This window comes from Pithys albifrons, chromosome 1, assembly GCF_047495875.1.
Source record: "Pithys albifrons albifrons isolate INPA30051 chromosome 1, PitAlb_v1, whole genome shotgun sequence".
NCBI lineage: Eukaryota > Metazoa > Chordata > Aves > Passeriformes > Thamnophilidae > Pithys > Pithys albifrons.
The window spans coordinates 98,658,013-98,684,157 of record NC_092458.1 but is presented as its reverse complement, the minus strand read 5'-3'; the positions used below and the strand labels follow the sequence as shown (position 1 = coordinate 98,684,157).

Here is a 26,145-nt window from a genome sequence, read left to right as displayed (position 1 = left end):
AAGTAACTCTCTCAGGGTGAGGAGTTTCACAATGGGTGATTTACTCTGTGAGTCAAGGGATATTTTTGGAATCCTTGATGGTAGACATGACCCCTCAGGCTAAGTCTGTAGGTGCTAATGACTCCTCAGAGGGGAGTTATCACACCTGGGTCATTGGTGTGAAGACCCTATCTCACAGGGTTCTCTAACACCCAGCTTGTAGCCTGATGGGTCTGGTGTGCTCTGGACAGCTGCTGCAAATAATCCATTATTAACAGTTTTTTAGAAATGATATAGAGGGTGTAGGATATACAGCTTTGGTTACATCCATAAGCTGATGCCGGCTGCTCTAACAAGGACATTATCCCCCTCTTACTCTATAAAATCTATGTTGTGGCCAAATTGATACCCTTTTAAACTATATACATATATATATATACACAATGAAACATTACAGACAGTTCTGACTCAAAATTAGGTCCCCTTGTGGTACACAACGTGTTTTCCCATCTTTTTCCATTATGCACCAAGTGCAACGAGGTCCTTGAGCATGTAGTGCTTGCCTTGGCCTGTTTGGGGAAGTGTGATGTAGTCAACTTGCCAGGCCTCCCCATACCTGTTATTTCAACCACCGTCCACCATACCATAGAGGCTTTACTCGCTTGGCCTGCTTGATGGCAGCACATGCCTCGCAGTCATGGATAACCTGTGAGACACTGTCCATGGTTAGATCCACCCCTTGGTCACGAGCCCATCTGTATGTCGCATCTCTGCCCTGATGACCAGAGGCATCATGGGCCCATCGAGCTAGAAAGAATTCTCCCTTGTGCTGCCAATCCAAATCTACCTGAGAGACTTTAATCCTGGCAGCTCGATCCACCTGCTCATTGTTACAATGCTCTTCGTTAGCCCGACTCTTGGGTACATGAGCATCTATGTGATGGACCTTCACACTCAGCTTCTCTACCCGGGCAGCGATGTCATGTCCTGCCACATCTCAGCCACCCAGATGGGTTTCCCTTTGCGCTGCCAGCTGGCCTTTCTCCAAAGCTCCAGCCATCCCCACAGAGCATTGGCCACCATACACGAATCAGTGTAGAAATAGAGTCTTGGCCACTTCTCTCGTTCAGCAAAATCCAAAGCCAGCTGAACAGCTTTCAGCTCTGCAACCTGACTTGACCCACCTTGTCCTTCAGTCACTTCTGTAAGTTGCTGTGTGGGACTCCATACAGCTGCTTTCCATTTCTGGTTTGTCCCTACAATGTGACAGGAGCCATCTGTGAAGAGAGCATATTGGTTTTCTTCTTCTGGTAACTGGTTATATGGTAGGTGGGGCCTCCTCAGCTCCTGTCACCTGCTCTTCTTCTTCTCCAGAAGATAGTCCGAAACTCTCATCTTTGGGCCAGTTGGTGATGATTTCCAAAATCCCAGAGCGATTCCCTATCCAAGTTCCCTGTGTGATTGGAGCAATCCACTTACTCCAAGTGGATTCCGTAGCGTGATGTGTAGAAGAAGTTTTTCCTTTGAGCATCCAGCCCAACACTGGTAGTCGGGGTGCCAGGATGAGCTGTGCCTCAGTGCCAATCACTTCTGAAGCAGCTCGAACTGCTTCATAAGCTGCCAGGATCTCTTTCTCAGTTGAGGTATAGCTGCCTTCAGATCCTTTGTATCCCCGATTCCAGAATCCCAGCTGTTGTCCTTGAGTTTCCCCAGGTACTTTCTGCCAGAGGCTCCAGGATGGGCCATTCTCCCCGGCTGCAGTGTAGAGCACGTTCTTCACATCCTGTCCTGTCCTGACTGACCCAGGGGCTACTGCATGGGTAATCTCCTGTTTAATCTGCTCAAAGGCTTGTTGTTGTTCAGGGCCCCACTGGAAATCATTTTTCTTCCGTGTCACAAGGTAGAGAGGGCTTACAATCTGACTGTACTCAGGGATATGCATCCTCCAAAAGCCCACGGTGCCTAGGAAAGTCTGAGTTTCCTTCTTGCTGGTCGGTGGGGACATAGCTGCTATTTTGTTGATCACCTCTGTTGAAATCTGGTGATGTCTGTCTTGCCACTTCACTCCAAGGAACTGAATTTCCTGAGCAGGTCCCTTGACCTTACTTCGTTTAATGGCAAAACCAGCTCTTAGGAGAATCTGGTTTATCTTCTCTCCTTTCTCAAAGACTTCCCCTGCTGTGTTCCCCCATACAATGATGTCATTGATGCACTGTAGATGTTCTGGAGCTTCACCCTTTTCCAATGCAGTCTGGATCACTCCATGGCAAATGGCGGGACTGTGTTTCCACCCCTGGGGCAGTCGATTCCAGGTGTACTGCACCCCCTTCCAGGTGAAAGCATACTGTGGCCTGCCCTCTGCTGCCAATGGAATGGAGAAAAAGGCATTGGCAATGTTGATGGTGGCATACCACTTGGCTGCCTTGGACTCCAGCTCATACTGACGCTCCAGCATGTCCGGCACAGCGGCACTCGGGGGGTGTGACCTCATTGAGGCCACGGTAATCCACTGTCAGCCTCCACTCTCCACTGGACTTCCACACTGGCCATATGGGGCTATTAAAGGGTGAGTGAGTCTTGCTGACCACCCCTTGGCTCTCCAGCTTACGAATCATCTTGTGTATGGGAGTCATGGAGTCTCAGTCGGTGTGGTGTTACTGATGATGCACTGTTGCTGTGGCCAGTGGTACCAATTGTTCTTCAACTTTCAGCAGTCCCACAGCAGAAGAGTCCTCTGAGAGGCCAGGCAAGGTGTTCAACTGTCTGATCTCTGTCTCCACAGCAGCTATGCCAAAGGCCCAACAAAGTCCTTTTGGGTGTTTGAAATACTTACTCGTCAGGTAATCTATGCCCAGCATACCCGGGGCCTCTGGACCAGTCACGATGGGATGTCTAAGCCACTCCTTCCCAGTTAGGCTGGCTTCAGCTTCCAGTACAGTCAATAGTTGGGATCCCCCAGTCACCCCAGAAACTGAGATGGATTCTTCCCCTCCATATCTTTTGGTATCAAAGTACATTGTGTGCCAGTGTCCACTAGAGCCTTGTATCTCTGTGGGTCTGATGTGCCAGGCCACCAAATCCACACAGTCCAATAGACCCAATTGTCCCTCTCCTCTACCTGGCTAGAGGCAGGGCCCCTCTAGTTCTGGTCATGGTACTCACTGCACTCTTCTTGTAAATATGACCTGGAGGTCCTTTCAAGAGGATCTGATGTAACATCATTGCTCCTGTACTGTCTGGAGTCTTGCCCATGAGAGACCAGAGCAGCATTTATCCTTGAAGAGTTTCTTGTGGTAGTTGTTCCACTTTTCAATTCATGTACCCATGCTGCTAAGGAAGAGGTGGGTTTTCCATCCCACTTACTCCTATATTCTTCATGCTTTTGGAGGTAAAACCATAGATTGCCACATGGAGTGTACCCTTTTGCTTTAGCTGGGAGACTCCTGCTCCTGACAGCAGAGATTCTTGTTTGTTCTGGTGAGTTATGGAAGATTCCTTCCTTAATTTCCTCTCTTAGCTTCTGGTGGCCCTCTTTAATCTTCTCTTTCAGGCTTCAGATGTGTTCGGCCAGTTTTGTTTCCACACATGAGGTGTGGGCTTGTAATGGGGCAGTGACAGTGTCTTCATAAATCCTGACTTTATTAACCAGTGCTCCCACCTTGTCCTCTCCCTCTCTCCACTGCAATGTTGCTAAGGAGTGAGAATACATTTCTGGCCCAAGTTGTGCAAATTTTAACCACATCTGGGATGTGCACTGGACACTGGACTTTCAGGGAATCTCTGTAATGGTTTGATCCATGGCTTCCTCAGTAACCATTGTATCTAAGGAAATTACAAGTATTCCACACGTGTCTTACACGTAGCAGGGGAGGAGGAGTTTGGTCGGGTTCTTCCTCCTTGGCCGAGGAGCTGGTGGGAGGTGTTGGAGTCTGGTCCCTCTGGTTGTTGGTGGTTCTCCTGTCCTGGATGAGATTGTTTCATGCTTGTTCCCCATCCTTGAGGTTTTTAATTGTGTTTGTCTGTTTCATTTGTTTTTTTTGGGTTTGGTTTTGTTTTCTTCTCAGTTTTCTGGTTGATCAGTCCCCTTTTCCCTTTTCCCTTTCCCCTGGGGATGGGATCCTATGTACTGTGTATATAGTGTGGTTGTAAATGTTAGAAAATATGATTTATTCTTTTTATTCAGTTTGGTTTCTTTTGAGTGTGTTTCTTTTCAGTTTTTTTTCCTTTCCTTTGCTGGGAAAGTTCTGGGAGGAGGAAGGGGGCCAGTCCAGGGTTGGTAACAGCTAGGCCAAACCTGTGACACTCTCGTCCTCTGAAAATATTATCTCCAGTATGGCTAATTCCCTTAAGCACCGGATACCTTGTTCCATTGTGTTCCACTGTCCTTCTGTACGTGGAGGTCCTCCTTACAAAGATATCTCTTTCTCACGCTTGACAACAGTCACTGCCAGATGCTGAGAGTTTCCTGCCTCTTTCCAATGCCCTGGTCAATGACCACATCTTGAGACAGGGATCCCAGCTGCCTTGCCTCACTCCCACCTAGAACTGTATCACTGGCTGCAGCGTCCCAGATTCGGAGCAGTCAGGTCAAGATGGACTCATTTGCCTGTCACACGAACTCTTTCCACAGCTCACACAGCTCTCCCAGGGATAGGGACCAGCTGATTATTTCTGTCTCTGTTTCTTCTGCTGGATGTGAAGGTCCTGGCTCTTTGTCATCATTCACTATACAAACTGATTTGGTCTTTAATTTTCTTTTCTGGACAAGGGCAACTGCTATCAGTTTTGGTTGTGCTTCTGGTTCCTCCATAATTTGCACGGACATGAATCTGGTTGATTTGTTTGCTTTTCTCTCTGGTTCAGCCGTGGTTTGGGTGGACATGGTGCCTGGGTATTTGCTTCTTTTCTCCTCCTCCTGACAGTGCTGTACCACACCAAGCAGTGTGCGGTAGGCAGTGGCCAGGGCCCATCAGGTTGCTGTGAGCTGCACACCTCTGGGACTGCCAGAGCATTTGCCTTTCACATGGCTTACTACTCTAACAGGGTCCTGCAGTTGTTCTGGAGTGAATTTCCAGATCATTTGAGGAGAGAAACTCTCCAAATACTGGCCCACGTCCTCCCACTTCCTGTGCCACTCAGCAATATCCACTCCCAGGGCAGGCCTCCAGAAACCCCCCCTAGAAGGCCCTGTTCTGACTTCAAACATGATGTAGATGGTACAGAGGAGACAAAGCAACACTAACAACAACTGTCCTTAACATCAAAAGGAAACTCAATATTCTCAAAAAATGTTTTAGCAGGTCTAAGGGGGAAGAAGGAGGGGAAAGAGTGGAAACAACCATTCCCTCCTGTTTCCCCCATAGGCTGGGTGCAATTTTTAATGAGGCTCAAGAGGTAGCAACCCAAACCAGGATAGGCAAACAAGACTGGATATACATTCACAATATACTCACTGCTTATGATGTTATGACAACATAAACATAGTATATTAATAAAGCAATTTTGATCCCTCTCCCTGGTCTTATAGAGAGCACCAAAACAGTCAAATAGTTCCCCATATGTGCAAATATGAACAGGCTCAGATACAACATCCACATAAATGAATCAAGCAACATGATGATCAGGGAGTTTCTGTATCCAAATACACAAAGGGTTAAAATCATGAAATTGTAATTCTGACTTCTCTCTCTTGCTGCATGTTGGGCACCAAAAGATGTGCTGGTTTAAAGGTAAACTGGCAGGAGAAATGAACCCAACTCAAAAGATATTATAAGTCAGAGTTACAATTTAATAGAAATATTACAATAAATGCAATGTTACAAAGAGAAATTGGTTTATCCCACAAAACCCAGATGTATAACCTAACACCCTGGGGCACGAACAGAATGATGTTCGATGGTGCCTATGCTGAGCCCTGGAAGGGAGTTATCACATCTGAGTCATTGGTGTAAAAATCCTGTCTCACAGGGTTCTCTAACACCCAGCTCATATCCTGAGGGGTCAGGTGTGCCCTGGGCAGCTGCTGCAAATGATCCAGTATTAACAGTTTGTTAGAACTGATTAGAGGGTGTAGAATAAGACAGTTTTTGGTTACACCCACACAGTAATAAGCTGGTCCAGGCTGCTCTAACTAGGACAGACACTTACAACTGTGTGAACGTAATGCATACATAGAGATAGACAAGACAAAGTAAGTGTCCTAAGGAATGCTCAGCTTCCAAGAGTAATGTCATGTAGCCACTGAATTTTATATGGGTCATTAACATCCAACTCCTGTAGTCCCTGTTCTAAAGATAGAGCCTTTTAACTGTGTCAGTCTTCTGTGTGCTACACAAGAGGTGTAGGCAATGTTACAGGTTTTCCAGTTCATGACAGGAAGGGGGAGTCCCATCAGACTCCACCATGGAGGTGTACTTTATTGGAGGTGGTGGTGGCTTGAAAGAGGGAGGTCTGTTCACACTGAAATAGAAGAGAAAAAATGCACTCTCAGGCAAAAACTGCATAAAAGACTGTTGTAAAATGATCACAGGAGGAGGTAGATTGACACTAAGTCATTATAAGAGCACCTGATATTAGCTCTTACATACTGCAACTTCCCTGATTCTGTTTTATAACCCCAGCACGCCTCCTGTTATTCATTTGGCTTTCTCAGCTCACATCTCACAATTTTACTTTATTCATGTTTTAAAAGAACAGAACATGGTTCTGATGAACCATTCAAAACCCTTGCAGAGACCTTTTGCTCACAGTACTCTCTGAAGGTATATTTAAGGACTTGTAACTTTTTTTTTGGCAGTTTATAGGCCAAGATAATTAAAAGTCCCATCCCAAATCAGTGAAAAAAATAAGTCCTGTTTTTCCCTTCAACATACAAGATTTGTGGTTGTATTTCAGAAGGTTTTCTAGAATGAGAAGTGATTTATTATCATCATGAATTTTCCAACATTTTAGTAATGTTAGATAAAAAATAATTGTCTCTTAGATAACTACTTTTACCAGTAGATCTCTGAGTGCTTAGTAGGGAATTAAACTTTGGTAATAATTACAAATTTGATGCTTCTTTGACTGGGATTAAATTTCAGGTAGCCTACTTTCACATATATTATTCACAATTCAAATAGAGCTGCCCTAGAAGTACAATTTTATTAAAACATGTCCTCAAGTAACCATGGAAAATGAGAGAGCAAAAGCAGCTGGCAGGAAGGCTAATAGAAGTTGGGGTCTCTGGGGACAAAAATTGACTGTTATTCTTCCCTTACACCCTCCAGCTGCACTGCAGCTCTTTTCTTAAAGTTTATTTTAAAGATAACCCACAGAACAGATGAAAGGACTGAGAATACTCCACTTTTCATATTGCTGTATGAAGAAAAATAGCATTAGCAATCCATGTACTTAAAGGCCTCATGTGCTCTGAGTTGTCTCAAATGAAAAGATGTAAATCCAAACAGCTAGGTTAGAGTTTATGCTGTCCTCTGTGCCACACCTCCCATCTCTGTGGCTCCCCTCACTTCTACTTACATTTCTTTCTGGTACTGACACCATTTCCTGATGCCCATAGCTACTAGAGAACTGCAGAAGAGGAGCAGGACAGCTATGACTGTTGGCCAGGGGAATTGACTGGCTTTTGTGTTCCTCTCATCACCTGTAGGGACACACCAATCAGAGCTCATCCAAATGTCCTCAGAGAGGAGAGAAATCTGTGTTTGCTGCCTGCAGCTACCTGCTGTCCCCCAGCACAGTACTTGGTGTCACCATAGCCCCAAATTACCACTGCACTGCCAGGTTCTCAGGCTGAGGATCCAAAACTCTGAACATTACAGCTCTTATTTATAGACTTAACCCACTTTTGTTCCAGCTGTGTTTGTGAGCTGGTTTCAGCCACCCATCAGTTCACATTATGAGATCATTCAGGCACAGTCCAGCAAGTGTTTCTTCCAAAACTGTCTTTCTTGTTCCCTCGTGAGCCTCTCTGCAAAGAGGAAGCTTGTCACAGTGGAGTTGGGCCCAGCTGCCCACCACAGCTCTCCTTCCCAAGGGTTTATTTTTCACACCACTTGACACAAAATGCTGACAAAATGTCTAGCAAAGGGCTCAGATGCTTTTTGGGATGAGCTCTTGTTGGTGGCACAGCATCCCTGCCCAATTACAGCTGCCTCTCCCCATGCAATAGCATGTTGAAAGAAGAGGATATGTAGGATAATCTCACCAGTACTGTTGAGCAGGCTGCTGGTAGTAAAGAAAACTTTCCCTCTGGTAACAGCAGTTGGTCTGTGATGCTGTAGGACAGGTTACCTAAAAAGGTTTGGGCACAGAACACTTTTAGTAATTTATTCAGATTTTTAAAATGAAGATTATCTTTAGAACCCACTATTGTTCACCCTGCTGAAAACTGGAAATCAAATTCCAGGATCAGGGTGTCAAAATTCCCTTAGTAAAATGCCTACCTTTTTGGCCTAAAACCTTGTGTTAGATAAAAAATGTGCTTTTATCAAATTAAAGAATATTAGAAGAAAAGGAAGGAAGGGAGGGAGGGAGGGAGGGAGGGAGGGAGGGAGGGAGGGAGGGAGGGAGGGAGGGAGGGAGGAAGGAAGGAAGGAAGGAAGGAAGGAAGGAAGGAAGGAAGGAAGGAAGGAAGGAAGGAAGGAAGGAAGGAAGGAAGGAAGGAAGGAAGGAAGGAAGGAAGGAAGGAAGGAAGGAAGGAAGGAAGGAAGGAAGGAAGGAAGGAAGGAAGGAAGGAAGGAAGGAAGGAAGGAAGGAAGGAAGGAAGGAAGGAAGGAAGGAAGGAAGGAAGGAAGGAAGGAAGGAAGGAAGGAAGGAAGGAAGGAAGGAAGTCTATTAGAAAACACCTGTTAAATTGTTACAGCAAGGCAGCATTGAGCAGTACAGCAGTCTGGGAGAATGATAAGCTTTTACCTCTTTGATGGTAATGAAAACCCAAAAGATATTAAGTGGCTTAGCAGCAACATAAGGAGCCTGGCTTTGCTGCAACTGAACAAAACCTCCGTCTCCTCTGTCAAGTACTGTGTCTGAACCACAAAAATAATCTATTAGCTGTTCATAGACAGTGTTTTGCCCTGCCTAATTCAGCTAAGCTACCTATGTTTAAATCAGTGCTGCCTGAGGATACATTTCTGGTTTTTCTAGCCACCTCTATGTTTGCAGCTTCTGAAATAATACCTAAAATATGCAACTAGACAATGGCACAGCATTTCAAGAGCTTTCATGTCAATTACTATGTGCCACTGTTGCATTCTCAGAGGAGTGTGTGGTGTTCCTGAGGCTTTGTGGGGATTCAGTGGGGGAATCTTTCAAATCTGTACAAAAAGAAATAATGTCCTTCAATTATCTTACAAGCCTGTACTTGTGACTGCTTCATTAGGTTCAGCTGTGGCTATTTTGTACTGTCTGCCTTTCTGTGATGCAAGCAACAAACAAAATAATAGAAGAACCTGAAAACCTCTGGTATAATTGCTGATTTACAAATCCAAGAAAAAACTCCACTGTTAAATGACGTGACCAAAACACCAGATAGAACCAGGAAAATCTTTTTCTTATTAGATGCTGGCTTTGATTGAAATTGAACACTTAAGTGTATGTGTGTGTGTGTATATATATGTATGTATGTGTGCATGCAGTAAAAAGGCCTATGAAAATCTGTCCAAATTTAGGACACTCTAAAAAGTCACTGAGAGTTTTGGATATTAATTCAATTATTTTCTTCTTGCTTATGAGGTGTTTAATTTTATGTGAATAAGCATGACAGATCTGATATTTTATGAATTTATATTAAAAAAAAAAGGACATACACTTAGAGATTCCATATCACTGTGCTCTGTACAGAACACTGATAAGCACTACTTATTCTTTTTCATGAAATGGCTTGTATTAGAGCCTCAGAGGAACAAAATGATAATGGTCATTGCTCTTGTAGGAGCGCAGTGATCCTCAAGAGGGCCCAGCTGTACACACTGGCGTGCCTCAGCAGGCTCACTGGTGCCTATGTGCTCTGAAATTGCCCTCAATTACAGCTACTGGACTGAGGACCCTTCAAGGCCATTATCTCTTAGCTGGTGGTCAGGCAGGCACAGGTGTCGGGAAGCAATGGCAGGAGAATGGTGCGATGCATGGTATCTCCTGCAAATATTAATGTAATTCAGCATGCTTTTATCAAAAATTACCACCAGCAAGCTGCTAAAGAGTGGAATTGTAAAGCATTAGAAGTTGTCACAAGGTTGTGGTCTAAATGAGTGGTTGCGGGTTGTACGTGGGTAAATAAGCACTGGAATGCTACCAGAAATATGTTCGAAAAATGGAAAGCGGCTGCTGCATTTGCACTTCAGCCAAAAGACGACTCCCATGCACATGCAAAAGCACGCTGACAGCTCCTGCCTGTTCGAAAATCACAAAGAGAAATCAAGATGATAAAAAAGAAAATCACTTTGGGCTTTGTGCTGCTGAGCAGAGATTTTCAAAAGGGAAAAATGTTCACCTTAAGGGTTTTTTTGTTAATTTATTGATCTTTAATAAGGCTACCTTTCAGTGTTCTATTAGCCAGCCTTTATTGCTCCACATTATCTCATTACTAGTTTCCAATTTTATTTAGCTTCTCTGGCAATTTATTTCATCTATAAACTATTTTCAGTCCTTACTGCATTTGCCCAGCAACTCTCTCAATCGTAATATTGTTTAAATAAATATATCTAATAAAAACAGGATACTTAAAGTTTTTTTCATTCCTCTTCTGCTGCTGAAAATCCTTGGCAGTTTGAAAACTCAAACCTTTATCTTCTAACTTGGTGAAACTCAGCTGTGAGGTATTGAAAAGCTGATACAGATTACTCCACCTGACTTTTGGCTTCTCCTCAGACATAACTTTTCCATGTTTAGTAATAATTTTTGTGTGGCAGTGTGATAGCTATCAACTAGCAGCTGAAAATAAGCACCACAGAGCTAATGCTCTCGGCAAAGGCATCACAAACTGAGGACCTGAATACCTGATGCTCTGCGTTTTGCAAGATGCTCTGGATTACTGTAGATTTGCAACCCAATACTCGCTAAGGCAGTGCCACATTTTCACTTTGCGGCCCCCACAGCTGGCTTCATAACTCCTCTGTTACAGTCCTACAAAGCGATACATCATCTACTCACATGCTGTTGTCAAACTGTCAATGAATGCTGTGGTGCTTGTATAGCCTTTTGTCTCTGCATTAAAAGTCAGTGTTCTGCTGAAAAACACACAAGCTTGTAAAAATTGCTGTAGGGAAGTCATATAGCTTGTTTTTTATTTTCCTTGTCTTTCTTCCCTGTTTCCTGATTAAATGAGGTCAAACAATTGTAGCCCACTACTTGAGGTGTTGGCTTCCCTCAGACAAGCATTACACAACTCCATGTCTGGTTTGAAAGCCTATCACAAGCTAGAACCTCTACTGTGACAGACAAATAAACTTTAACAAAACAGTCAGGTAGAATTCAGTAACTTCAAGTGCACTGGCTTGTTTTGTCCTGAAGCCAGTGCAGTGATGATCAAACGTACATAAATCAGAATTTAGACAGGATGTCACCAGCTCCAGTGGAACAAAACTGTTTTCCCCATGAGCAAAGGGAAGTTTTGAAGAAGTTAGTATATGGGAGTCAAACCTGCAATGTCTAGTTCCAAAAGCCAATTTATTTAACATTTTCCTTTAAGCTTTTTCTTTTTTTAAAGTGCTAAGACTTCTGAAGCTCAGCTAGCTATTTATCTGATTTTTAAACAGAGGTGGCTAGCAAGTAGATGTCTATTTTTTCAAGAGAAGTATTTCACATTTGCTAAAAAGAGCCATCTTTTTTAACAACTGTCTCATTTTTGGAAAAAAATATCATTAAGCCATCTGAACAAACCTGAGAAGGTGAAATGCAGCTGTAACACATCACTCAAAGCCTGAGCATCTCTGGACTGAGACACAGAGCTATCATGGAAGCTAAGCAAAAACAAGGCTCCAGTTTTAACAGCCTTTGTTTTGTTTCATGTGCTCCGGTTTTTGTCCCTATATGTCTGCTCTTCCCTTGAATCCGTTCCCAGCTGCCTTAGATTTTCATTAAAAACTTGCAGCATAACAGGAACTGAACCAAACCAGCAAACTAAAACAGAAGCCTTGGACTTGGCCTCCTGACTCAGCTGCAACCCAGATGATTTGCTCAAAAAGCTGATGGTGGCACCAGTGTGAGAACCAGCAGTGAGCCAGAGAGGAAAAGCACTAACCTAAGGTTGGCAAACTGTGACTGCCACGTGCTAGGAGCATTGTTTAAAAGGCAGTTGTTTCCTGGGCTATTTAAAGAAGAGAAATGGTTCAGCTCCATCTTGCATTATGACTTTCACCTCATACCTTCTCAGTCAGCGAAGATGCATAACTCATCAAGTAGCATCCTCTCTGTTCACATTATATATTTATAGACTGTTGTTAAACTTTTTGTTGAGACAGAAAGGCTTTCAGTCCACTTGAACAAGCAACTTTACTGTTCCGCTGTCAGACAGGCAAGTGTCTCTGCTTTGAGAATGGGGACAGCAGCATGAGAAGCAGCAAACTTTAATTTCAGTGCCACTGCAGCATGTGTTCCTACCTTGGCATGTATCAGTGTAGCCTCTTTGTGTCCAGGGCTTTATGTTGAGTGATTCAGCTCCCAAAATGAAACCTTGTGTTTCCTGTCTTCCTCTAGTATTACCCCCAACACTGCCCTTCACACTGGTCTCTCATCTCTGGGTAAGTACTGCTATAGTGTAACGTTACTTTAAGTGAATGATCAAATTACACAGCCCAAGTAGGACAGTCAATGCCCCACAGGCTCATGAAAGTTAGCCTGTTTGTCCTAGTTGAGCAGGAGGGACCAGTTGACACTGTGTGGGGGTGATCAAAGCTGTGTATTCTACCCCCTCTATTCATTCCCCAAGGACAATGGGCCATTAGCAGCAGCTGCCCAGGGAATCATTATCACCTTCACACCCAGGCTGAGGGGGGCAGAGCTGCTAATGGGCCATCAACAGTTCAACAATACCCCCTGGCTCCCAGAGTTAATCACCCATTGTGTGAGTCCCCGCCCAGGGGGAGGGACTGGGTGCTCCCTGAGGGTACATACATGGTTGGTAAGAAGACCTTGGGAACTTCTGGTCAGATCCAGAGGAGCTGCAGGACCTTGACAGGAGGAGATCACCGCTCTCGCCCAGACCACAGCCCTCACCTGTACCAACAGGTTTTTCTTTTCCTTTTGCTCTGGACTTGGGGGAGCCACAGGGGTCTCAGCACAAGGGCTAACAAACCCCCTTGGGTTTGTGCCCCAGGACGCTGGGTTATACTGCTGGGTTTTTGTGAGTTGAAAGCAATTTCCCTTTTGTGTCAGTGTTTTTATTGTAATATTATTATTAAATTTTAGGTCTGACTTATAATCTCTTTCTCATGGTGAGTTCATTTCCCCTGCTGGTTCGCCTTTAAACCAGCACACTGTTACAATCAGGGTTTTTTTGTTTGGGAGAACAAGGCTGCTACAAGTACTAAGGGCCAAATCCACTCTTGCTGGTGGCTGCCTCAGTGGTGGATTATTACTGAGCTAAAGCTTTGGTGCTGTTAAGGAAAGAGAGATGGCCTTTGACAACAACTTGCCACTTTGCCTCCTCCTTGTGCTGCCTGCCATTTTGCATGTGGTGCTTTGTCTTCTATAAAGAGTGTGTGCCGTGTGTGTTTAACCAGAAGCTATGACAGCGAGCACACCTCTTGCTGCCTGTGAGGGCTGCCCCAGCACCCATCCATCTGCTGCTTAAAACCAGACAGTCCTACAGGATCAACAGCTGGGCTTCAAATGAAACTTTAAAGAAAAGAGTAGTTGCAGTCAGGCTGTGCTTCAAGAAAATGCACTCTGCTGGGACTGGTGGGAATTAGCCCTGTATTTTGAAATGAGAAAGCAGGAGGTTCTTGACTTCACCTGCTCTTGATTCAGGCTGCTGCTGCACATACTTCTTCCTGGGGAAGCAAGGTTAAACTCTTCCAAGTGTTACCCTGCTTTCCACTGGCCTCGGTGCTGCCAGCCCAAAGAAGTTACCCATTGTAAATATTTTGTTTATTGGTACTATGTGTTTGGATTTCTGTGCTTCAATGTTTGGGTTGCACTTTTTCTAGCTCTAATGTTCTTCTATTTCAGTATGATCTTTAATTAAAGAGAAGAGGTATTCTTTGTAAACAATATAATAACACTAATTAATATATACTTGTCTGTTTAGTTGTCAAAATTAATGTATATAATCCTAAACCGAGCAAATAAAATCAAGAAAGAATCTTCTTATGTATTTACTTTTGAACTGTGGTTACATTGACTGTGGTTAATGTACTTCCTAGTTTATAAAAGCACTAGGAAAAGGACTTAGGTGGTTTGTTTGCTACAAAAATTGCGAGATGGTTATTGTATTTATGTGTCTTTCTCCTATATTGTTGAAGCAATAGAGAAAACATTTTGGCTTAATTGCTTACCTGGTGTTACAGAAGCAGGAGCTACATTTGCTAGACTTGTGACATCCAGAGAGGCCAAAGATGTTGACTGGGGCTCTAAAGACAAACAGGTTACATGGTATCGTGTTTAGTCAATAAGTTCTTTAGAAAATAATATTAATAAATCACAAAAAAGCCTAGATCAAAGCTTGTGGCAGCTGTTGGGTAAATGCAGCAGAAATCCTGATGTCAGAGTTAAGGCTAAATGCTCAAAACACATCCCAAAAATTCAGGGGACACTCACAGATGGCTTATTTTATTAATGCTGACCCTTTCCTGTGGGCCAGCTGGGAGCATTGCTTATTTATGTTTTTATACACAGAGTTCAGTTTAAGTTCTGTGGGGTGAATCATGCACTTGGTGGTGGTGCTCCCCCATTTATCCAAGGCCTTTCCAGAAATGGCTCATGAAAACATGCCACAGCCATATAAGCACAGGATACCACTGGTGTGTTTTCCTCTCAGTTGCTGAAGATAGTTTTATGTAGTTATCCATATGCATATTCTGGTAAAAGAGTTAACTATCTTATATAATTAATGAATGGAAGATGATGCGCTGCTGTTGGATCAAGGAGAAGTGGTGGCTTTAACTTTTCTATCACATGCACCTCTCTGTCATAATAGAACATATTTATTTATAGTTGTATAGGCATATTATTCTGTTTTATAAAAATGCATAATAATGTGTAATATTCAGCACGCCATTTTACATGCTGTCCTAATGTGATAGTTTTAGCAAGATTTCTGTCAGATCTCTGCTTGGGTAACTTCACAGCTCACAAATTCCCATCCATCAAGACACAGGTACCATCAGTACCAGAACACACTGACCTTTCCCTGGCACACCCCTGTCTCTGTGTATATGACATTTAACCAGAGGTGAAGCAGAGATCCTACATATATTAAATAAGTAATAAAGAAGGCTTCTATTTTTTCCTCCTTACCTGAGGCAGTCATGATAGCTGATATAAGTGTTGAATTACCAAGGTCTATAACAAATCAAAGTAAACAGCACAAAAAAGTTGTTTATTCTGCTTTAGGAAAGTGGGTGATTGAAAGGTTCAAGGGTGAGAAAATACATCACACTAAATTTCCAAAGAATCTTTCAATGCAAAACTTAGCAACGTGGTCTGGAGAGAAACATGAGGTAATTGTGCTGTGAAATCCCAGGGAAAAAAAGTTTTTGGGGAAAAAACTTTGTAGCCCCTGGCACCCCAACTTAAAAAGCACAAGTGAATCTCATGGGTTTATTCTGTACAAAACAGTGCACCTTATTAGCACAGATGTTGAAATAACATGTATTTATGGGGCTAGCACCTGGACCGTTCCATCTATGAGACACTTCAGAGGTTGCTACGCTTGCAGGAAATTTCAGAGACACCTTGCACTGAAAAGTGCTCATTGAGTCCTCAGAGAAGAGGAGCCAGAGTTATTCCTTACAATTAAAGAACTGTTAACCACCCAGGCAAGTACAGCATCCTGCCAAAGCAATATTTACATCCTGAGTAAGAGGTGTCTCACCATTTTTTTTTCCCCCAGCGAGAAGAGGCAAAGTACTCCTTGAGTAGGTTAGGAGGATGGATTATGTCTCCCAAAAGGGCTCCATGAAGGATATGATCTATGAAAGCTCATACACCCCATTAGAAAAACATATCTGGGAAGGCAGCCGTGTCTGGTTGGGCATGTGTGGAGGGCACCAGGTGAGAGCGACCCCCTGCAGATCAGATCTTAGCATAGGTAGATAACCATCAACTCTCCAGCTGCTTTTCTGTGCAAGCATTTGTACGTCCTTTGACTGTTGCTCTTCCATTTGCATTTCATCTTAGCGTTGTCTGCACTGGCAGGACTTTTGCAATAGCTGACCAACATAAAGGACTTCTTACCAAAGATTCAGCAGGTCTGAAAACCAGGTCAGTGGCCTCGTTGAGGTGTGCCCAGCTCCCAGTAAGTTTCTGCGGAGTGTGCAAGCAAAAGCAGGGTTGCTTTGCAGAGGCCATCTGAGGATAAAGTCTCTATCTCAGGGACCCCCTCTACCTGGGATGCCTTCCTGGTGTGCAGTGGGGTATTGGCTGAACCCCCAAGGCCTGCCACAACCTGCATTTACAGAGGATTTTAGACAGAAACCAACACTTCTTTTCATGCCATCTGTCTACAGCATTTCTCTGACATGCTCACAAACTCCACTGTTAAAGTGCAGCTGCCTCCCATGCAAAGCAGAACAAACTGTTTCAGGAGAGATTTTTCCAAAGGGCTTTAGCCAAGGTGTGGAAGGAATATATATATGTCTGAGAAAAGCTGATAATAAGACAAACTTGCAGGGGCAGAGCACAGATTTACCAAAATTACACAAATTAAGAAACATCCTATCAGTTCTTTAATTAGGCAAAAGTGTTAAAAATCTTGGCTGTGTACTTAAGCAGAAGGTGGAACTATTTAGCAGGGCTGTTATTTTTAATTACTAGTTCAGTGATGAAAGATCTGTATTTAATGCCAGCTGAAGCATCAGAAGTAACATTAAATGCCCCTCAAAGCTGGAGTTTAATTATGATAGATCTTAATTATGATAGATTAGATCACAAAAATATCTGTTTATTGTATTTTCTCTGAAGTCATAGCTGCAGAAAGGGATCTCTTGTTACACAGTTAGGGTAGCAAGTGTTACAACAGCTTTAGGAATTTATAGACACACCTCTAACACAACTCAGGTTATTTTATTCTTCTCTAGTTTATCCTACCTTCTGAAACTGTGGTGCTAAAAGCTTCAGAGGAGGATTCATTAGGGTGAAGCAAAAAAAAAAAAAGATGAAAGTAGTTCTTAAAAGTAGTTATAAGGGCTGAAATTTAGTTTGGGCTTCTGTCATACTGTGCACCTTTGCAGAAGGCATGGCTGAGAATTAGTGTCATTCTTTCCTTTCTGTCACATCTAAATACATCAATGTTTTTATAGGTAGTGGATCTGTCTTAGCATTAGCATAACCTGCAGGCAAGAACTTAGACTTCTTTAACAGACAGATCTCCAATTTGAAGATATTTCTACAAAACTACAAATTGGGTGAAATGAGTTATTTTGGAGAAAATTATTTATCTTCCTTCCCTCTGAAGATAGGTTTCCAGAGGAGTCAGATCTGGCTTTTGATGCAGTCTTACTTTGTGGAAAAACATACCAATAAGATATCCACAGACACAAGTGAACACAACTGAGCTGCAAGCAGTTGCCACAATATATGACATCCCACTAGATGCTTCTAAGGGGTCAGCAGCTCAGTCCTATTGTCTGTGCAGCAAGGAGCATACATAATAATAATAACAACAACAATAATAACAATAACAACAATAATAAAAACATGTCATATGCATTTGCACCTGAAGAGGAGACATGCACAAGAGAGTCCTAAAGGAAATCTGTCTACCCATATCACCAGCCACCCTGCATCCTCAGAAGTGCTGAAAATCTCTGTACTGCTGAGTTTCCCACTTTCACTGAAAAAGCAAGGCAGTATTTATCCCAACTTCCCTAATCATGTAGCTAATTCTTATAGTATAGATTATAGAGGAGTTTCTTCATCATTCAAAATCGTTCAACTTTTTGCAAGTTTCACCGAAGATGTATAACATAGCCCTGATCTGAGTGTTTGGATTTCCAGGGAGCTATATTGCACACATGCAGTCTTTCTGCCAGAAGTGCTTAGTGGGAAACACGTGATTACTGATCATCTTACTGATGCCATGTGGCTATGCTAGTTTACTTTGGGGTATGGGAAGTACAGCAAGATACTGCCTAAACAAACAAGCATCTTCTGTTTGCACAGGAGCTTCTTAGCTCATTTAGAGGCTTAAACAAAGACTTGAGCTAAAAAACCTGCCAGAAAGTTCAAGCTGTGTGATGGATTTGTACAATAAATCTTCCATACTCTTGGCATTTCTTCAGTACTTTAAATAACAGCAAATGTATGTGTTTAGTGTTCTTAACATCTCAGATGGGTCTTATCTATGCGAAACCTACCAAATGAAACAAATATTTCTTCTGATGAAATATTCAATGTTTCATACCCAAGGGAGGGAAACACACATGCACACGAGAATGTCTTATGTGTCTCATGGTTCTCTTGCATCATCAGCATTGATCTCAGCTGATAGAAACCTTCACTGTCTTGCAAGTCTTCTTGTACAACAGAAATTTCTTAGGAAAAGAAAAGAAAAAGACCCTCTCATTACACTCCAAACTATAAATCAAAGCTGTGAAAAATACCGGTACTGAAAAACAGGCTTATATAGATGCAGGTTTCTTTGCTGAGACACTATCAAAGATTTGTCAAGAACAATGTGATTATGCCAAACCATGGTTCCCATTGCTGGCCAATGCAGCAGTCTATGGTTGCAGCCATTTGCCAGCTGCTCCTTTTAAGGACACCTGATACTCTCCCCTTCACCTGCAAGCTCCCTGTGGCAGGAATGAATGAGCAACCATCACTTTTCTTGTGAACCACTACTACAGCTGCACCATTGTCCTGTTGACAGGCTGTTTTACCTCCAGGCTGATCCGCCAGGTTCACTCTGTCCATGTACCACATGAGGGTTGGCTTGGGAAACATCTTCCGCATGACACAGATCATGCTGGACTATGGGGCAGTAACAGGCAGCTATTAGATTACCCTCCAACATTCCTCACTCTGCTAGCTTCCAAACTCCCTTATGGACAGTGCTTGTTAACTCACAGTCCTGCTCTAGAAAGAAGCACTTGCTTCCTCTTTATTGTGTTTCTTGCCCACTCCCATCATTTTCCTGGCTGTGGGCACTATTGAATGAGAGCCCAGGGACACCCCCACTGCCCTGGGTGACAGAGTTTCAACTCCCTCTAGCCCTGTGCTGTGGCTGGAGAGATGTAGGGAGATGCTCACTGTCCTGCCCTTAGTGACAAACACCTACCTGAAAAAACATCGGAGTAGTTAGTGTGCACAGTGTCTGTGTGTAGAATAAGACACCTTCTAAATGCCATTGTCATAGGTTCACCTAGGCAGGCCTAAATTTGAGTTTTTGAAGTTCAGACTAGGCCTGGAGCTGTCAGCTGATCTAAGCTGGCCTAAGCTGACAGCTGACTCCTCCTAGGCAATAGAGTTTTATTCCATACCATATTACAACATCATTTTCCATGGAAGTAGAATCAGTGTGTGGGAGTGGTTTGGTCAGTCACCCCACAGCATTCTTGCCAAGAGGAGACACACAGGGAGAGATGGGGAGGACCAGGCCCAGCAGTTGTTTTGGGAAGTAAAATGTTTGCTGTGGGTTCTTCTCTCTCTACTCGAGTCTGGCTTTCTGGGGACTGAGTCTTCTAAGATAATTTGGGGTTAAAATAGTGACATTTTTGTGTGTGTATTGAGAAGTAAAGAATTGTTCCTTGTTGCTTTTAACTTGTGTGAGTGTGTATTTATACTTTCTTCTAGTTGTCTCTTTCTTTCTGTAAAATATATGTAGTTTTAGCACAGATGTGGCCTTAAGGTTTTTTTTATCCTTCCCCTTTCTTTTCCTCCCTTTCCTCGGTGTTGGGAGGGAGGCTCTGAACCTCTGTCTTGGAGGGTTGGCAGTTTGCCAGCTCAAACCAAGACAGCCATGTTCATCCTTAGGCAGATGAAGAGACAAATCCCATGGAAAAGACTGACTAGCACAGTGATATGTTGAATATACAAAATTAGATACCTTTGTAGTAGGTACAATATACAAGAGGTTTCAAGAAATTTATGCTTTAGATGCAGTAGTCTTGGCTCTATGCCAATTGCTTCAAAAATCTTTGTTTGTGCTCCATGTAATTTCTCATCAAGCAATAGATGGGAAGAACCTCAAAATCAAGCTGGATGAAGATTTGGGCACTAGCAAGGTGGGAGGTCTCATCCTCATACTGCCTGGATTTTCCCAATTTTATTTATTTAGCAGAACACTGCTAAGTACTAACCACTCTTAGAAGAGAAATTGACATGTTCTTTTAAACATAAAAAAGAAAAAAGCCTGTGCTACTTGCTGCACAAGGTGCACTTGCTCATGCTTGCGAAGAATGTGGTTCCCACATTTAGTTGAAAGAAAGCTCGATGTATTGCAGCCAGTAGAAGTCAATCATTCAGTCCAAAGACTGAAAATACCTAGCTGAAACTCTTTCCCTGCCATGGTAAGTAGAATCTGGACTTACAGTGTCATTGCTTTCCTGTATTTTCTCTTCATTATTCCCTTATTTTTCAGGCACTTTTAGGTCATAATATTTTTATAAATGCTTCCTATGAAGAAATAGAAACCTGATATTCTCACTACATTTAAGCCCACCAAGAAAAGGAAGAAAAGAGAAGTAAAGGAGTTGGTGTTTATTTGGAGGTGATGAACTGACAGAGAAGATTCTGTTGTCTAGTCCCATGATGGCAGCACCATCTGTTCAACAGGACATTGCAGATAAAAACCTGCAATGTCCAATACCACACATGGAAATAGGTCACCAGAAAAATTACACCAGTTTTGCAGAGCTAACTGACTCATGGCTTGTCTGAAGCAGGTGGATATGGTTAATACAAGGTTCTGCCTGCTCACAAGCTCTATTTCCAAGGAAAATCTTTATCTGGGATGCTCACAGATCAAAAGCTTCAACTTGGAGGAAGCAAAGCAGCCTAGCTTGTAGCCAGAGTGGCTTGCTACTCAGTCATATAGGTCACAAATATACTTTATGCCAAGTATGGCCCCTGCAGATCTGTAGACCTTTAGGTTTTGCCGCTACCAAGAATGTGATAAAACAGAGAGCCCAAAACACATGGATAACTGCCCATCTCTGGGGACTCAAATCCAGTTGCTCTATTGGCATTTGACTGCCCCAGATGAAATACCCTTGCAGTGTGATATACACAATGACCACCTTTTCATCAACGTGTTAGGCTACATTGGTGGTCCAAGCACTGCTCTCACACCATGTGCCCTTCCCTGTCCTAGGGTGACTGTGGGCAGTGTGGAGAGGGCAGCTCAAGAATATTGGGTGGTAGCTGGCAGATGGTGAGGGAAAGGGAGAATTGCAGCCCCCTGCAACCTTGATCTGTCCTGGAGTCTTTCCTAGGGCTAACACTAAACTAGATTTTGCCCATACAACAGAGAGGCCCTTAGCTAGCTCAAGTTTGTGCACACTGCTGTTCACTGCTGTGAGGATGGAAGTTGCTCATTGCCGTACCCACTGCCCTGTGACCTTGGTCAGTTTGGAGGTCCCACCCATCTCTGATTCAGCTCAGCTTTCCTGGCTGTGCTGGAGTGTCATGGTGGCAGTCACAGGCCTCACTCTTTGCTCCAAAATTGCTCACCTTCTGTGAGGTGCCAACAGAGCCCTCCTGCCAGCTGACAGAGATCTCTGGGTAAGCTGGAAAGCAAACATGGATGTATTAGTGAAATGGACACCAAAGATCACAGTAACAGTTTCTAATAAGCCTTGTTTCATAAAAAGGGTGGAAATTAAATCAAACCTTCACCCACACATCTTGCAAGATAAAAGCTTGCACAGCTGCAATTTGAGGACAAGCAAGTGGTTTACAAGCATATATCAGCAGATACTACCACAGGATTCATGATGTACGTCACTGCCTATCTGAACTGCTCTGGAGTGGCTTTGATGGGGAAGCAAGCAAACAAGCTGGGGAAACCATCCTGCAGTCAAGGCTCTGGCAGCAGAGCCACCCTTACCAGGACTGATGAAAGGAAACATAGCCCAACTGTTGATTCCCCTGTGTCATTGCCGGTTGAAGTAATCTCCAAAGGCTTTAGCTATCCCCCAAAATGATTGATTTTGGTTACAAGCCACCCACATGTGTCAGTGTCACACCACAGATGCTTCCTGCCTTACCAGGAAGCCCAGAGCTCACCTTCACATCAGAGCAGCAGGTTGTGGATGACCACATCCACATGAAATGGAAAAAGTGTTTTATCTTGTTTTTGCAGCATTTTGGTTCTGTGTGTAACTGACTATAAGTTAAAGCCATCAGGTACTACAAGCCTCTCTAAGCTGGTATTTCTAAAGTAACCATTGGGATCCCTGCTTTGGAATAATATTAACTGACTCATTAAATAAGGTCTGTTGAAACTGTGTTAATATATAACAAATCTCAAAAACCTCATATAAATTGTGCTTCTGACCTTTTCTGAGCCTTGAAACTGCACTGGAAATAAGTGCTGTCCCTGGATTAGTTAGGACATTTGTGTTTCTTTCTCTTTCCAACTTAAATCTCACTTTATTCTACACCATTAAGACAGTTTTCTCTTTTTTCTTACCCCATTAACTGATGTGTGGTCACCTCACTTCATTACATTCCCCTCTGATATGAACAAGTGTCTCTGTTGTTTTATACAGCTCATCCACTAAAGACTCTCCTGTCTTTTTTTTTAATTATTTTTATTTTTTTAAATTTCCACTTTTTTGCTTAATGTTACTGATGGATTATGACTGGTCATGACATAGATCTGATTATCATGGCCTTATGGTTTTCTGGACTTGGGGTACTTCTGGATGAAATTTTTTTCTTCTTGGTTTTGGTCTTTACTGGCTTGGCTGGTTGGTTGGTTGGTTTGGTTTTGGGGTGTTTGTTAGATTCTTCCTATCAGAAAATGAATGTTTCAAGATTTCATTCTTGTTTCTGCCTTGTCAAAACTGTACAGATGGTAGTGGAGCTGGCAAAATACAAGCATACTTTTTCAAAGGTAAGAAAAATTCTGGTCAACTGGATCTTCTGATCTCAGCAAAAAGTTGGCTGGGAGACTAAGTGATGTCCAGTCTAGTGCATGCTCTTCCTTTTTTTTTTTTGATGAGAATGGGCACACTTCTCCGCACCTGTATTATATACTCTCCTCTGCTTTCTCAGAAGATAAGTTTGCTGGGTAACTCTCCTGCATAACTGCATGATCTAATAGATGTTTTCTAATTAACATCTTAGCCTCTGTTAACATTTTGTCATTCACTCGTCTTGCTAGGATATTTACCAATATTTTGGATCTATTGGAAAATCAACATTTAGTTCCGTAGTTTCTGCTGCTGAGCTTTTACTATTACAAAAAGGAGAAACCAATATTTGGCAAAGTTACACTTGAAAAGGTCATATGTTTTTGGAGAGGCTTGTATCTAAAAGAACTCTGCTCTAGAAAAGAAATGTTTTAAAGTATTGCAGTCCAAAAGTATCCCCTTAGAAAAAGCTCTCTTGTTTGTTCATCTTCAAGTTGAGTCTTTACTCAACTTATGAAGACCCTCAACTTCATTTAGACACTTTCTCATGCCTTCCCCATCCTCTCCTACCCAGCTCTCCAATGTGAGACACTTCGCCACCCCTCAGACTTCATCTGTCTCTGCTGTGTTCAGCCCCACCTGAAGCGTTTGTCAGTGATCCTGCACAAGGAATTTTCCACAGGAAACATCAACTCCTTCTCCTCTTCCTCCTTGTCGTACTCCTCGTCCTCCTCCTCCTCGTCCACGTCCTCGTCGTCCTCCTCCTCCTCATCCTACTCTTCCTCCTTGTCCTCGTTCCCCTCCTCCTTGTCCTCTTCCTGCTCTTTCTCGTCCTCCTCCTAGTCCTCGACTGCGTCCTCATCCTCGTCCTCCTCCTCGTCCTCCTCCTGCTCTTCCTCGTCCTCATCCTCCTCCTCATCCCCCTCGTCCTCCTCCACCTCATCCTTGTCCTCCTCATCTTCGTCATCCTCCTCCTCCTCCTCCACGTCTTCCTCGTCTTCCTCCTGGTCTTCCTCCTCCTCCTTCTCTTCCTCCACCTCCTCCTCCTCCACTTTCTCCTCCTCCTTCTCCTCCTCATCTTCCTCCTCCTCTCCTCATCTTCATCCTCCTCCTCCTCATCTTCATCCTCCTCCTCCTCTTCCTCGTCCTCCTCCTCCACTTCCTCCTCCTCCTCCATCTCCACCTCTTCATCAGCTTCATCCTCCTCCTCCTCTTCCTTGTCCTCCTCCTCTTCCTCATGATACTCATCCTCGTCCTCGCCCTCGTCCTCCTCCTCTTCCTCCTCCTCTTCTTCGTCCTCCTCTTCTTCCTCCTCCTCCTCCTGCTCCTCCTCGTCTTCTTCCTCCTCCTCCTCCTCCTCAGCTTCCTCCTCCTCCTTCTCCTCCTTCTCTTCCTCCTCCTCTTCCTCCTCCTCTTCGGCCTGCTCGTCTTCCTCCTCGTCATCCTCCTTCTCCTTCTTTTCCTCCTCGTCTTCCTCCTCCTCCTCCTCGTGTTCCTCCACCTCCTCCTCGGCTTCATCCTCCTCCTCCTCTTCCTCATGATACTCATCCTTGTCCTCATCCTCGTCCTCGTCCTCGTCCTCCTCCTCCTCCTCCTCCTCCTCCTCCACCTTCCCCTCCTCCTCCTCCTCCTCCTTGTCATTATCTTCATCCTCCTCATCCTCGTCCTCGTCCTCGTCCTCCTCCTCCTCCTCCTCCTCCTCCTCCACCTTCCCCTCCTCCTCCTCCTCCTCCTTGTCATTATCTTCATCCTCCTCATCCTCCTCCTCCTCATCTTCCTCCACCTCCTCCTCATCTTCAGCCTCCTCCTCCTCTTCCTCGTCCTCCTCCTCCGCTTCCTCCTCCTCCTCCATCTCCACCTCTTCATCAGCTTCATCCTCCTCCTCTTCCTCGTTCTCCTCCTCTTCCTCATGATACTCATCCTCATCCTCACCCTCGTCCTCCTCCTCTTCCTCGTCTTCATCCTCCTCCTCCTCCTCCTCCTCGTCTTCATCCTCGTCCCCTCCTCCGCTTCCTCCTCCTCCTCCTCCTCCTCCTCCTCCTCCTCCTCTGCCTCCTATTCATTATCTTCATCCTCCTCCTCCTCCTCCTCCTTTTCCTCCTCCTCCTCCTCTTCCTCCTTCTCCTCCTCCTCCTCCTCATCTTCTTCCTCCTCCTCCTCCTCCTCCTCCTCGTCTTCTTCCTCCTCCTCCTCCTCGTCTTTATCTTCCTTTTCCTCCTCCTCCTCCTCCTCCTCCTTTTCCTCCTCCTCCTCCTCCTCCTCCTGTTCTCCTTCCGCCTCCTCATCCTCGTCTTCGTCCTCCTCCTCCTCCTCGTGTTCCTACACTTCCTCCTCGTCTTCCTCCTTATCCTTCTCGTCCTCGTCTTCCTCTTCCTTCTCATCCTCCTATTCCTCCTCCTCCTTATCCTCATCTTCTTCCTCCTCGTCCTCGTCCTCGTCGTCCTCCTCCTCCTTTTCCTCCTCCTCCTCCTCCAGTTTTCCTTCCGCCTCCTCATCCTCGTCTTCTTCCTCCTCCTCCTCCTCGTCTTTATCTTCCTTTTCCTCCTCCTCCTCCTCCTCCTTTTCCTCCTCCTCCTCCTCCTCCTCCTGTTCTCCTTCCGCCTCCTCATCCTCGTCTTCGTCCTCCTCCTCGTGTTCCTACACTTCCTCCTCGTCTTCCTCCTTATCCTTCTCGTCCTCGTCTTCCTCTTCCTTCTCATCCTCCTATTCCTCCTCCTCCTTGTCCTCATTTTCTTCCTCCTCGTCCTCGTCCTCGTCGTCCTCCTCCTCCTTTTCCTCCTCCTCCTCCTCCAGTTTTCCTTCCGCCTCCTCATCCTCGTCTTCGTCGTCCTCGTCTTCCGCCTCCTCCTCTGCGTCTTCCTCGTAATATTTCTCATCCTCGTCTTCCTCTTCCTTCTCATCCTCCTATTCCTCCTCCTCCTTGTCCTCATCT

The 26,145-nt window shown here is 44.1% G+C and overlaps 1 protein-coding gene across 1 annotated transcript in view; it reads right to left on the bottom strand.

Annotated features, from left to right (window-relative positions):
* Positions 1 to 6,184: 6,184 nt before the first annotated feature.
* The window catches only part of CD96 (CD96 molecule), a 37,130-nt gene continuing 17,169 nt past the window's right edge, over positions 6,185 to 26,145 (bottom strand). The window contains 11 exon segments of the mRNA XM_071572580.1: positions 6,185 to 6,438; positions 7,498 to 7,621; positions 8,186 to 8,242; positions 8,245 to 8,271; positions 11,128 to 11,201; positions 14,003 to 14,006; positions 14,472 to 14,546; positions 15,433 to 15,477; positions 18,492 to 18,668; positions 19,017 to 19,107; positions 21,808 to 21,864. Of these exon segments, the coding sequence (XP_071428681.1) occupies positions 6,330 to 6,438; positions 7,498 to 7,621; positions 8,186 to 8,242; positions 8,245 to 8,271; positions 11,128 to 11,201; positions 14,003 to 14,006; positions 14,472 to 14,546; positions 15,433 to 15,477; positions 18,492 to 18,668; positions 19,017 to 19,107; positions 21,808 to 21,864 (840 nt within the window). The 3' untranslated portion in view covers positions 6,185 to 6,329.